Consider the following 14,150-nt stretch of genomic DNA (forward strand, 5'->3'; position numbering starts at 1 on the left):
GTAGTATTTCAGGGGAGAGGGAAACCCTGTAAGTGAAATTTAAATAGAAACAGGTTCCCCAAATGTGTGGGAGAAAGGTAGAAACCCGGGGTACCCTGGACCTGTGGGATAAAAATCATAAGAAAAATCAAACCCAATATACCTCTCCCGTCTCCAAGAAAGGAGCTGCCCGTTTGCGTTCCTCTGGTGTCTATTTTTGGACTCTGGTTAACCCCCCACCCCACCCCTGGAGCCAAACTGGAAGACGGGGCTATAGTTAGCTGCCCCGCCTCCAACAGGGGGTGTCTATATAACCCCAAGGGAATTGGCAGCCTGCGTCTAGGCTACTCGCCCTTCTGGGACATCCCCATCGCGCCCACAGCTGCTGCTCACTGGCCCACTGAGAAAAAATGGTAAGTGGAATACACAGGGGCAGCACCGTAGGGTCCCTGAGGAAATGGACAGAGAAAACTGGCAATTGTTTCCCCCGCCTCAGTCCCGTGGAAATTTACAACCTCAAAGTCGAGAGAAAGTGAAAGAAAAAAAAAGGAATAGCGGTCTCTCGAGCGGTTTTCTTCCTTTCTTTCTGAGGATATAGGATTTGTAGTTTTTTATCTGGCTTAAAGATGTGATCTGGCAAAAGATGGGGGGGGGGGCACCATTCTGTTTTTACTCTGTGAAAGGAATACCAGTGGCCTGCGAGCCTCTTACCTGTTTTTTCTCTTGTGTCCATTTGGTTTCCCCCTCCCCTCCTCCTCCGCCCAGGAATGCCCCTCCCCTCTCACGCATACACCTGGCCTCTTGAATTTCTTTGCCCTTGCATATTTCCCCTAGCCAAACAGAAGGAATATTATGTTCAGAGGATACCTTGGAGTTGCTAAAGAGAGACTGAGGGAATGATACATAAGCAGGGAGGCCACGAAAAGCAGCTTAGCGGGGTTGCAGCAAGGAGAATTGGGGAGGGGGCAAAATGGGATGCTGAATACCAAGGTATGGAGGATTATAAAATAATCTTATGTTTATTACCTGGAGCCATTTCTCCCCATCAGTATCTCACCCTGATTCCCATTTCTCCACTGAGTGCTCTGTTGCTTACTGGTGAATTCTTTCCAGTCCTTGAATAACCACACAGTGCCATTAACTCTTGAAAAATGCATCAAAATCCTTCACGCAACTGGGGGTCCTTTGGACTTCTTCTGAAATCCATTGACAGTCCCCGGCACTACAAACTCTGGATTCTTAGGAATCTTTTTAAGGGGGTTGGATCAAAAAAAGGAGCAACAGGCAACTAGCAGTTGCCGAACAGACGGGGATCAGGTTCCCGAAAGGGCTGCGGAATTCAGACAAAGGGAGCTGGAATACAAAAGGGCCGAAGAGGCAGCCAGGATCAGGGGTTCTGGGGTTTCCCTTCTCTTTGGTAATAGGAAACAAGGAACAGACGTTTTTCCCTTTGCTCCTTGATGCTCCTGGAGGGCCCTGAAACATGACCGGAAAGGCACACCTCATTTTATGCAATCCAGAGCACAGCCTGCGTTTCAAACGTCCTGCAAGAGGTGCTGACGGAGCAAGAACTCAGGCGTACTTGTGAAAATAAGCCAAGCCCCGCCGCTCTGCGAGCGATGACCCCTTTGCCAGCAACGCCCTGGGCTACTGACGGCACAACCCTTCCCAGATTTACTCAGATGGGCTTACACGTAGAGTTGCCAACTCCAGGTTGGGGAACCCCTAGAGATTTGGGGGTGGAGTCTAGGGAGTGTGGTGTTTGAGGAGGGGAGAGATCTCGGCGGGGTACGATGCTGTGGAGTTCACCCTCCAAAGGAGCCGTCCTTTTCTGGGGAGCTGATCTAGGTGTTCTGGAGACCAGTCGTAATTCAGGAAGATCTCCAGGTCCCACCTGGTGGATGGCAACTCTACGTGAGCGTAACTTTGTCAAGGAGGGCACTGTGCTTCTAATAATGAGATTTTATATTCTGACTCGTGAGAATTTACATCCTGGCACGTCGTGTTGGTCTAAGGTGTTGCTTTTTGGCGTAGGTGTACCTAAACCTTCAGACTATGCTTAGATCCTCATTCCTCCACTCCAAGCATATTTCTACCTGGGGAGGGAATCCGCTTCTACACCCTGCAGTGATCTTGCTTCGCATACCCAGGATCTTCAAATTCAGGCCTCCGTTATGGCTTTCCAACTTTATGTGCCTGTAGCTTACCAGTGGTGGCGAACCTTTGGCACTCCAGATGTTATGGACTACAATTCCCATCAGCCCCTGCCAGCATGGTCAATTGGCCTTGCTGGCAGGGGCTGATGGGAATTGTAGTCCATAACATCTGGAGTGCCAAAGGTTCGCCAGCACGGGCTTAGGCCATTCCTATATTCCCAAAAAATATCCCCAAGAGAGGCTAAGAATCAGTCCTTTCCCCCTTCCAGCACCTTGTAGGCCCTGTTTTTTGTTTCTCCAAACCACTTTCCCAAGCCTCGTGGGCTCTGGCGTGCCTGGAATTTGGAATTTATATACAGGCCTTACAAAACTTCATGCACCTTAGGCCTTCAGGGCCAATTTACAAAATATTCTGTACAAATTGAACAGGCTGTGATTGTGTATCATACTGACACACACACCCAGTTAATTTCTGCGCATCAAAGAAATTTTTTAAAAAAACTTCTAAACCAGAGTTACGACGTGCCACGTTCTATGTGCTTGTAAAGCTACACCGAGGAAGGGGGGAAAAGGTTCCCCTCGACCGTACTCAATCTCAGGCCTCATCATGTGAGAGACCGAGTTCAAAATCAGAAGATTTCCAGACCAAAGCTGGAGGGAGATCTGGGCGAAAAGAGAAAGAACAAATTGCTGCTCAGTATTGTTTTTCACACAAGGCAGAATTTTACAAGCCAGCTGGAGACATTTGTTCTGCCGTTGCGGGAGCCATGCCCTTTGGTACTGGAAACATCAGTTTAGGACAAAGAATGTATTTGAATTCCCTTTTTAAATCGTCTCCACATTTTTGTTCCCTCAGAACGTGCTTTTACAACAAGCGCCAGGCTATATGTTCTTAATATTCAAATATTTATGTCAGAAACTTGTTTTTGGAAGTGAAAACTTGCATTGACTTCGGGGGATGTAATAGTAGTCAGAATAATTTTGGGGTACCTTTTGCACATCCTCAATGAAGCAAAACTGGTGGTTTCAAAATATATTTGGTCGTACTCAGGTGTTCTTTTACTTCTGTCATCTGAAGCAGCGATTGCTTGAAGCCTCCGGGTCTCCCAGTTTTAAAGCAATTTTCACAACCATAAAACATTTTGTGGAGTCTTCTGAAATTTCCTCACATTCCGGAGACGATACAGAACTTGGAACCAGCATTCTATTCTGGAGGCAGATTAACCTTTTTTTAAAAAAGGGGATGCTTATTTAAAAGGGGAAAAGATACTTCCGGGCTCCTTGTTCATTCCCACCTTGACCTGTTCCAGGCACCCAAGAAGGCAAAGAGAAGGGCAGCGACCGAAGGAGGAAGCTCCAATGTTTTCTCCATGTTTGACCAAACGCAGATCCAGGAGTTCAAAGAGGTAAGATCCAAGGGAGGAGGGAGGGAATCGATGCTTTTTGCTGGAAGCAGGACTAGAAGGGAATGCTCAGAACTGCTGGCTCATTGTAAAAACCCACTCATTCAAAGAAGATCCAAAGATGGTCACTAGTGTGCTTTCATTTATGACCCCATCAGGTATGCAGCAGCCGAAGCATAATGTACTGGACTGACCGTGCGGTCCTCTGCAGAGTCTCTCCAGTCTAAGGCCCCTTCCGCACACGCAAAATAATGCGTTTTCACACCACTTTCACAACTGTTTGCAAGTGGATTTTTGCTATTCCGCACAGCTTCAAAGAGCACCGAAAGCAGTTTGAAAGTGCATTATTCTGCATGTGCGGAATGAGCCCAAGTCAATTGATTTCAATAGGCTTAGGGCGGAGTAACTTTTGTCGAATTTGGTATTGCTAATTCTGTTGTCATCTGTTCAGGGCAGAATTTGGCTCTCAATGTCTGGGAACGATGCTGACAAACTTGTCTTTAAGGGTGAGAAGCAAAGATTTCAGCATTCGGGAGAAAGCCTGAGTTGCGTGGGCCCAAGAGAGCAGAAAGCATAAGAAGAAATATGACAAGAATTTCCCAATTACATAGATTACTGCCTTGAAATGGATAGCCAACATCCCCCCCACCCCACCCCCAGCCCCAACCTTGGAAGATCTAGGTGTACTCTATCAGTAAACATGGGCCCCAAACATGGCAGATAGCACCTCCCAGGGCGGTTTCAGGTTGGGGAAACATTGTGGGCGTTGGATGCTGAGCGTCGTCTTTACCAACGTTCCACTCCTAATGGTTCCCAACATGATCTTGCAAGACACATCTGATTGGGTGGCCCTAGTTAGGGCCTAGGGACCTTTTAAAAAATTTATTTATTTATTCATTCATTTATTAAATTTTTAAACCACCCACCCCCAAAGGGCCTTCAAGCATCTTGTCTTATACTTTGCTTTATCGCTTACAGACAAGATCCTGTCAGATGCTGAGTAGTGCTTGTGTAGTAGACGGGAGACCATGTCGTAGTTCAGAGTTTCAGAGTGAGTTTGAGGAGTCCCCACTCAGCAATAATAGTCACCTCGGGCCTTTTCTCTGGCCCCTTCCGCACACGCAAAATAATGCATTTTCAAACCACTTTCACAACTGTTTACAAGTGGATTTTGCCATTCCGCACAGCTTCAAAGAACACCGAAAGCAGTTTGAAAGTGCATTATTCTGCATGTGCGGAATGAGCCTCTGTTTCTCAGCTTAACTTATTTCAAAGGGCTGCAAGCTGTACTGAGTTTCTTAGGGCAAGGATGAGATTTTAGAAAACAAGGAACGTTCCTTGGTCTAAACAGGACAAGGATCTGTGGCAAATGTGATTTTAAGACAGTTGCGTTGGTAGAACTTACAGGGCTTAGAACTCATATTGCCATGTAGTCTTGTGCGTTGCTGACTCCTTCCACACATTCATTTTATTTGTTTAAAATATTTTTAATTGGAGATTTAAAAGGAGTGTCATACAGAGTTGTAGCAAACAACTTAGAATGCCATTCACATAGTCTTTTCTATATTGGTCCAAAGGTCTCGAGGCTCTGTTATTTGGGAAAAGGAAGCTAAGGAAAGGGGAAGAAAGGGATAAGAGTGAGAGAGTTTACATAAAAGCGTAACATCTCACAAAAGCCTAAATAAAGAAGAGAGGCTCATTCCGCACATGCAGAATAATGCACTTTCAAACTGCTTTCAATGCTCTTTGAAGCTGTGCGGAATGGCAAAATCCAGTTGCAAACAGTTGTGAAAGTGGTTTGAAAACGCATTATTTTACGTGTGTGGAAGGGGCCAGAGATAGGGAAGACAAGGAAGTAATAAGTGAAAGAAGAAAAAGAGAGTTTAATACAAATTAATATTAATAACTAAAATCCAAGAAAAAGAAAAAAAAAGTTAAGCTAAGCTTCACTGTTAAAAACATAAAATTCACGCATTGCGTTTTAACCATTTTATGACAGATTCCACCACCCCATTTATTCCATTGCACACTTCAGAACCCTCACTTCTTTAGCAATAACCCCAATAAATAGCCAAATGCCATCATGGAGGAAGCCAGCAAAGGAGTCATCTCAGCTTCTGGGTCTCCATTTCCTTGCCCTTATGTGGGTATCGCTGCCGCCCCTCAACGTCCCCCCCCCCCCAAGAATGACAGATGTTCCTTCCCAGGACCCTTGAGACACAGCAGTATCTATTTTGGGTGAGGGATGACTGACAGAGTAGGTGGCACCTGTGCTTGGACAGAACGAGCGGCCGCTCCTTACAAGGAGATCTTGGGAGACGTATTCTGGACCGATGCGGCCTGGAGAAAGATGGGTCAGGAGAGTGTAGAGGCTTCAAGTCGGTGAAAGAGACAGGGCCCACTTCTGAAAAAAGCTTTCAAAAACTGCTTTTCATCTTTACGCCTCATTTTGGAGAAAAGGAGGGAAAGTTCACATTTGAACAGTGGGGCAAGGGTGAAGAGAGTCTCCTTTTCAAATTGCGCTTCGTTCCAGCTCTGTTGGGTTTTTTTGGTGACAACCTGTTTTAAAACCGTTGGGGCCAAGGGCAGATCTCTCTAGTGGGACGTTGGAAGAAGAGGTTCAGTTTTTCTTCCACTGTCAAGGCCCCTTCCGCACACGCAAAATAATGCGTTTTCAAACCACTTTCACAACTGTTTGCAAGCGGATTTTGCTATTCCGCACAGCTTCAAAGAGCACGGAAAGCAGTTTGAAAGTGCATGATTCTGCACGTGCGGAGTGAGCCTCAGATTCATCACTTTTGGGGCATTCTCTTAGTTTCTTCCTGACATCCATGTTTGGAGAGTGTCTGTTTGGAAAGCCGTTGCCAGTCACAGCTGGGCTCGGTGGCCCGATAGTCTTGACTCGGTATATTGTACCGTGTTTCCCCGAAAATAAGACAGTGTCTTATATTAATTTTTGCTCCCAAAGATGTGCTATGTCTTATTTTCAGGGGATGTCTTATTTTTCTGTGTTCTGTTCGTCGGGCATGCTTCCAAACAAAAACTTTGCTATGTCTTACTTTCGGGGGATGCCTTATATTTAGCCCTTCAGCAAAACCTCTACTACGTCTTATTTTCCAGGGATGTCTTATATTCAGGGAAACAGGGTAGCTTCATATATTCAGTGTTGCTTCGTATTCCATGGAGATTAGTGTCCTCTGGAAGGCACCTTTTGGGACAAGGTTCCACAACTGCTCAGTTTTGGGACGGCAGGGATGAAAATTCCAGCAGCGAATACTCTATTTAAATGTTGCTATGTGTAAACTGTAAGTTGCTCAGGGCACAGGTTCATCATTTGCCACGGACACGAAAGGATGGACCTAATTAATAATAATAATGGTTGCTAGCAGCACAACTGTTCTCTCCACCTGCCCAATGACAACGAATGAAGGGGTTATCCAGTTAGGGTTGTTTCTGTGCATTAGATTTTAACCGTATGGATTGGAAAAGATTCCGATGGGGCTTCTCTAGTTGGCACCTCCATTACAACACTTCACCCACAATGGTAGGTGTTGGGAAGATGCCATTCTCTCCCCCCCCCCTCTCCGCCGCCATTCCCAGTGATGGTGATTTACAGTTTTTCAAGCAAAAAGAGAGAATCGACAGTTCCCCGAAGGACAGTGAACTTTAGCAAGAAGGAGATACGTGAACGAGAAAGAACGAGACTGAGTGAAGCATGGTGGCGGCAGCTTCTCCCTCTTTCCCCACACACAGGCCGTCTCTGGAGATCTCATCAACAGCTCCTTCGGAATGTACCACCTGTTCCCCAGGGGAGGGGGGCCAAGGCTTAATATGAGACAGAAGAAAATTGTTTCCATTCCTGGTCGAAGCAAAGAGGGCTATCGGGTGACAAGTGTCTCCAGGGCACAGCTGCAGAGAAGCAGGGAGGGGGCAGAGAGGCCAAAACAGGATCATCTCTCCAGTCCCGGGATGCGTTGCCAGATGAAAGACAAAAAACTGGGAGACATCAAGAGATGTTCGTTCCAGCCCTGGGCATTAGATCTTTAACCTAAAACAATCCGGCCAACTGGCTAAAATTCTGCAAAAAACGTTTGGCAACTTTGCTGGAAAAAAATTACGCCGTTTTTAGATTCTCTTCTCCTGTGCCACCATCCTAAGAGATACAGTCTTCTTAATTACAATCCATCCCTGCTGTATCTTGGCCATTCCTTATTTGCCCAAGTTTGTTTTCTTCCTCGATACCAGGGCTTTCCAGATAGCTAGAAGCTGCTACTGTAATCTTCTCCCTGAGATTTTTCACCTGAATGTGCCCCATTCTTCGGAAACAATTAGGCAAGTAGAGACGAAGCAATAAGCAAAACACGGACCGGGTCAGCCAATCCCCCAAAAAACTTGCCACAATTCAAGGAAGCTGATATAATAATAATACTATATTGACTATACTTGTAATAACACATTCAATGAACATACATCAAGAATTATAACGGAAAGGTTCTTATCACACAGTCCAAGCAGGATCCATAATTGTTCATGGAAGAATAATATCACTATGAATCCGAGAGGTTACATCCAGTGAAGGATTCTTAGCATAGAGTGATGACTATTAATGAACATATATAATTGCTTGGTAAGCAATCACATCGTTACAAAGTGGCACTGAGGAAGATCCGAAAACGCGACTTAGCGCTTAGCGTTTTGCTGAAATTGCGGTTGCCGAAATTGCGGTACATGCTGTAAGGGAAGACCGCAAGTCCTGCTGACACTGCAGCTCTTACTGCTAGTGAAGACCGCGAGTTTATTATGTTACACTTTGGGATTACTTACTTTAGTTGTCGGTTGATACGCTTCGAGCTTGATTAATCCATTACGGGACTTCGGACATCCGGCTTTCCATGTTCGGGTCATGCGGTGAGTGGCCTGAGGTCCCACCGCGTATGATATTATTCTTCCATGAACAATTACGGATCCTACTGTGTGATAAGAACCTTTCTGTTATAATTCTTGATGTATGTTCATTGAATGTGTTATTACAAGTACAGTCAATATAGTATTATTATTATTATATTAGCTTCCTTGAATTGCGGCAAGTTTTTTTGGGATTGGTGACCCTGTCCGTGTTTTGCTTATTGTGCCCCGTTCTTCTCAATGCTGAGCTGCAGAACCTGTGTTGGCTCAGTTGTTGGAATGTATTGTTAAATCACAAAGTTGAAAGTAGGGGATGATTCAGAACAGGGGCGTAACGAGGCAAACTGTAGCCCTGGGCAAAACCTGAATTGGATGCCCCCCCCCCCCCACAATGGGCGGCCACTCCACCAACGCACTCATTTTTTTTTTGCACCAGGAGACGAATTGGTGCCTTGCCTGCAGGGGGTGCATTTAGGTTAGAAAACTATCAGCACTGTAAAATTCTCATGCGTATTATCAGGAGACTGTCCTTATACTACCCCCCAGGTTTGGTTAGGTTTGGTTCAAGGAGTCCAAAGTTATGGACCCTCAAAACTGTAGTCCCCATCTCCTATTAACTCCCATTGGAAACAATGGGGGATGGGGGCACCCCCTTTGGGAGTCCATAACTTTGGACTCCCTGAACCAAACCTCACCAAACTTGGGGGGGAGCATAAGGACAGTCTCCTGAAGATACGCTGAAATTCTGGTGCTGCTAGCCTAAACATTGCACCCCCTGCAGGCCAAAAATGGAAAACCACTAAAAATACCCAAAAACGAACCCTGCATTTTGATGCCCCCCACAAGGTGGTGCCCTGGGCAGCTGCCCACCTTGCCCAATGAGCATTATGCCCCTGATTCAGAAGCCACCTGTCGGAGCCTCGATGTGTCCTTCCTGTCCACTAGCCAATTGACTCTGAGGTCAGAATAGTTTGCCTGAGACGCGCCGCAGAGCCAAAATTGACAGATTATGACACACCCAGACCAATGTTTATACGCTGAAAGAAATGTGCCAAAAGAAACCCACCAAAATGCAAATAGATTATGCAGACCCTGTGTGCAAATAACAGGTGGCTGAATTCTTCTTCTTCCAGTTCCCTGCAGAGGTGAGGAATCAGATGAAAGAACAAATAGCAGTTGGGAGATGTCAGCCATTATAGTTGAGGTTGGACCTGGAGATGAGTGTGCTACAATCCTGCTAGTTTCTTCCCTCTCTTTCCTTAGGCCTTCACTGTCATTGACCAGAACAGAGATGGCATCATTGACAAGGATGACCTGAGAGACACATTCGGTGCTATGGGTAAGACAAAAGAGTGTCCCAGAACAGCAGGACCACTCAAAGAGAGAGCCAGCGTTGGCGTGGTGGTTAAGAGCAGGTGCACTCTAATTGGGAGAACCAGGTTTGATCCCCCACTCGGCCACTTGAGCTGTGGAAGCTTATTTATTTATTTATTTATTTATTTTATTTCTTCGATTTATATACCGCCCGATCCCCGGAGGGCTCCGGGCGGTGAACAACATTATCTAAACATCAAACAGGAACGGTCATACAAAATATAAATATATAGGCTCCATCCCATAAAATAACTTAAAACTCATAAAACAGCGAATAACAGTAATACATAAATAAACAAGCAAGAGGCGTCCAACCCCAATTTAAAACCTACCCCCAAGGGGGGGAGGACGGTGGGGCCCCTCAATATGAAGGGACCCTGATGTAACTGCACTAAGGCACGGAGCAGTAATCTGGTGAACTAGATTAGCTTGTGCACTCCAACACATGCCAGCTGGGTGACCTTGGGCTAGTCACAGTTCTTTCTGAACTCTCTCACCCCCCACCTACCTCACAGGGTGTTTGTTGTGAGGGGGGGAAGGGCAAGGAGATTGTAAGTCCCTTTGAGTCTCCTTTCAGGAGAGAAAGGGGGGGATATAAATGCAACTCTTCTTCTGCTGCTTCTTAACTCTCTCACCCCTACCTACCTTACAGGGTGTTTGTTGTGAGAGGGGAAGGGCAAGGAGATTGTAAGCCCCTTTGAGTCTCCTACAGGAGAGAAAGGGGAGATATAAATCCAAACTCCTCCTCCTCCTCCTTCAGAAGAGGTGCTTTGCCCATAGACCCTTTGAACTCAATCCTCAGTTGCTCTTCCTTATCTCCGTAGGGCGCCTAAACGTGAAGAATGAGGAGCTGGATGCCATGATCAAGGAGGCCAGTGGCCCAATCAACTTCACCGTCTTCCTCACCATGTTTGGGGAGAAGCTGAAGGGTGAGTGATTCCCTCAGTCCTTCCCTTTCATCTCTCCCCAGTTGACGGCGTCTTCACCCTTTGGGTTGTTAACTCCTCTCCTTTGCCCTTTTTGCCTCCGCCAGGTGCCGATCCCGAGGACGTAATCATGTCTGCCTTCAAAGTCCTGGACCCCGACGGCAAAGGCACCATCAAGAAGCAATTGTGAGTACCTACGTTTTGGAAGTCACTAATTCATACGTTCGCCGTAGGTCAGGAGTGACTTGACGGCATTTCACACACACACACACACACTCCTCCTCTCCTGCATGCCCAGAGGCACTATTGCCAAGACCCCATCTGGAGAGCAGCAGTGGCGTAGGAGGTTAAGAGCTCGTATATCTAATCTGGAGGAACCGGGTTTGATTCCCTGCTCTGCCGCCTGAGCTGTGGAGGCTTATCTGGGGAATTCGGATTAGCCTGTGCACTCCCACACACGCCAGCTGGGTGACCTTGGGCTAGTCACAGCTTCTCGGAGCTCTCTCAGCCCCACCTACCTCACAGGGTGTTTGTTGTGAGGGGGGAAGGGCAAGGAGATTGTCAGCCCCTTGGAGTCTCCTGCAGGAGAGAAAGGAAGGATATAAATCCAAACTCTTCTTCTCTTCTTCTTCCTTCATTACAAGCATACGTCTGTTTAAGGCTCATTCAGTGGCCGGTTTCATTCAGTGGTAGCAGGTCCCCAGTATTGGGCAAAACCCTCTCACACATCCTGTTTTCTTTGGCTTCCCACAGCTTGGAAGAACTCCTGTCCACCCAATGTGACCGGTTCACCCCAGAAGAGGTAAGGCGGACACACTTCTCCTCTCTTCCATTTCTTCCTCCTTCTGTCCCATCCTACCCTGTTTCCCCTAATATAAGACATCCCTGAAAAATAAGACGTAGTAGAGGTTTTGCTGAAGTGCGAAATATAAGGCATCCCCCGAAAGTAAGACATAGCAAAGTTCTTGTTTGGAAGCATGCCCGACGAACAGAACACAGAAAAATAAGACATCTCCTGAAAATAAGACATAGCGCATCTTTGGGAGCAAAAATTAATATAAGACACTGTCTTATATTCAGGGAAACACGGTATTCATATTTCTTCTGCCACTCGTTATCCTTGGTCAGTTTCCTCCCCCCCCCCCCAATCCAAATTTGACAAGGTCTTGGAATACAATATCGGCCTTATTCAAAATTACAAACAAACTGAGGTTTGTTTGTGACGAATGCAAAACGGGCTTGTCGCTAGGTTCCCACGGTCTTTTTTTCCTGTTCTTCCCTCTCTTGTTTGGCCTTCTGGTTTCAACAAGTATCAGTTAACAGCGAGGTCCAAATCTGGATACCCGAGCTAATTGGTGTTTAATGTGTTGTCAAAGGCTTTCACGGCCGGGTTCAACCGGTATGCAATATACCCCACTAAACTTTCCCTTCTCATTAGACACAGTGTGAAACAGACTTTTCTCTGTGATACACCTCTGAAGATGCCAGCCACAGATGCAGGCGAAACGTTAGGAACAAGATCCACCAGACCGTGGCCACACAGCCCGGAAAACCCACCACAACCAACTAATTCAGACCTGGGCATTATAATGCCCATACACATCCGGCCTGGTTGGATGACCCTGACTGTCTCTTCAGTGCTGGGGAGCGAGCCGCTTTTGAAAGCCCCGCGAGAAGCCGGCTGTCTTGGCTGTCGGCTTCTGCGGGCTTTCAAAAGCGCCACTTCTGCCTTTGGCCTGGCCTCCACAATATTTTCTGTTTCTATGCGCCCCATGGAAAAATAATTGCCTACCCTGAATCCATTAATTGGCGTTTGCTTCTTCCCCACAACCTGGACAGTCTGTTGCAGAAGCAAAATTCGAAGTTCATTAGCAGTTACTTTAAAAACCGATGACATTTCACAGTTTATAGGGTTTTGAGAGTCAAAGCTCTTTTAATCAAATATTTCACCCTACACATGCTGATCCATCGATGTTTTTAAAATGCCAATAAAAGTTCTGAAGGAGAAACGTGTTCACACTTTCATTCCCCTTGCAGGTCAAGAACATGTGGCACGCCTTCCCTCCAGATGTTGCCGGCAACGTGGACTACAAGAACATTTGCTACGTCATCACACACGGAGAGGACAAGGAAGGGGAATAAACCCCAAACGCCCCACCCATGCTTTGTGGGGGAATCCACCCAGAAACCCCCCAGGCTGGGGAGTTTCCTTTATGCTGGTCCCGGGTGATCCACACATTTTTGTAAACCAGCAATATACATGTCCATCTGTTATTTATTATGATTGGAAGGGAGGAAAATTACACCCCCACCAAACCAAACCCTGTGCATCTCTACCAGTCTTAACTTGACCGGGACCTTTCTCTGTGAAATGTCTTAATAAAGATGAGGACATCTCTGTTTCTAACGCTCCTGTTGTTACAGTCTGTTTGTCTTCTCCACTTGAAATGCAACTACCCTGCAATGAACATACATCTAATAGTAAAACATATATCCAAACAGTAAACTGAGTGACTCATGACTGACAATAACAGCTAAATTGGCCCATCCAAGGGCAGAGGAAGGATTTTTGCATATTCTTTCATCACACCAAGCATCAGAAAAAAAGACAGCTTCACAAATGAACCAAAAGCAAAACAAACACACCTGCCAAACTTTCTACCAAAAAGAAATGGTCTTGTTGAGTCTCGAGTATGCTTTATGAGACAGACCTAAGCATTGAGACGTGTTCAAGGAGCACACATCTCGCCCGTCGGATGGTCCCTTGACTGGCCTGGGTATGAGTCAATAAATAGTAAAAAAATGTTAACATTTTGTCTACCATTGTTTTGAGAAATTTGTGTGGAATAAATTACAATTTTTGGAAGGTGTTCTCACTTTTTTCATTGCATAACTTTTAACATATACTAGTCTTGCCCGCTTGTCAAAACAATGCTATTTACTGCTTTTTTAATCTAAAGAAATACAATAAATATTATGCAGAATTGAGTTCAGCCTTTTGGCCCGGCCCTCCACAATATTTTCTGTTTCTTATGCGGCCCCATGGAAAAAATAATTGCCCACCCCTGCTTTATGAGATACAAAATACTGAGGACAGCTGAGAAACCATTCCAGGGGAAATGTGGGAAGAGGAGGTTGGATTTATACCCCGCTTTTCTCTCCTGTAAGGAGACTCAAGGTGGCTTACAAGCTCCTTTCCCTTCCTCTCCCCGCAACAGACACCTGGTGAGGTCGGTGGGGCTGAGAGAGTTCTGAGAGGTCTGTGACTAGCCCAAGGTCACCCAGCAGGAATGTAGGAGTGCGGAAACACATCTGGTTCCCCAGATAACCCTCCGCCACTCTGGTGGAGGAGTGGGGGATCAAACCCAGTTCTCCAGATTAGAATAAGGGAAACTAAGCCAGCTCAA

At 46.1% G+C, this 14,150-nt stretch overlaps 1 protein-coding gene across 2 annotated transcripts; it reads left to right on the plus strand.

Moving 5' to 3' along the window:
• Positions 1-262: 262 nt before the first annotated feature.
• Positions 263-13,150, plus strand: MYL11 (myosin light chain 11). Of its 2 annotated transcripts, none has more exons than XM_048517607.1 (7): positions 263-392; positions 3,446-3,541; positions 9,707-9,782; positions 10,642-10,746; positions 10,851-10,929; positions 11,497-11,599; positions 11,834-11,917. In XM_048517607.1, the coding sequence occupies exons 1-7, from the start codon at positions 390-392 to the stop codon at positions 11,900-11,902; spliced, it is 531 nt and encodes a 176-aa protein (XP_048373564.1). In that variant the 5' UTR covers positions 263-389; the 3' UTR covers positions 11,903-11,917. The 2 variants fall into 2 exon arrangements, with proteins under 2 accessions (XP_048373564.1, XP_048373565.1); XM_048517608.1 differs by lacking the exon at positions 11,834-11,917 and adding an exon at positions 12,781-13,150 and having other exon boundaries at positions 264-392; positions 11,497-11,545.
• Positions 13,151-14,150: the final 1,000 nt, after the last annotated feature.

The sequence above is a fragment of the Sphaerodactylus townsendi genome, linkage group LG15 (genome assembly GCF_021028975.2).
Source record: "Sphaerodactylus townsendi isolate TG3544 linkage group LG15, MPM_Stown_v2.3, whole genome shotgun sequence".
Taxonomy (NCBI): domain Eukaryota; kingdom Metazoa; phylum Chordata; class Lepidosauria; order Squamata; family Sphaerodactylidae; genus Sphaerodactylus; species Sphaerodactylus townsendi.

Bases quoted from the DNA above. Each gene is read 5' to 3' on its own strand.
- MYL11 (XM_048517607.1), top strand. The intron at 9,783-10,641 runs GTAAGACAAAAG...TTATCTCCGTAG, and splicing joins AGACACATTCGGTGCTATGG to GGCGCCTAAACGTGAAGAAT. The intron at 10,930-11,496 runs GTGAGTACCTAC...GGCTTCCCACAG, and splicing joins GGCACCATCAAGAAGCAATT to CTTGGAAGAACTCCTGTCCA.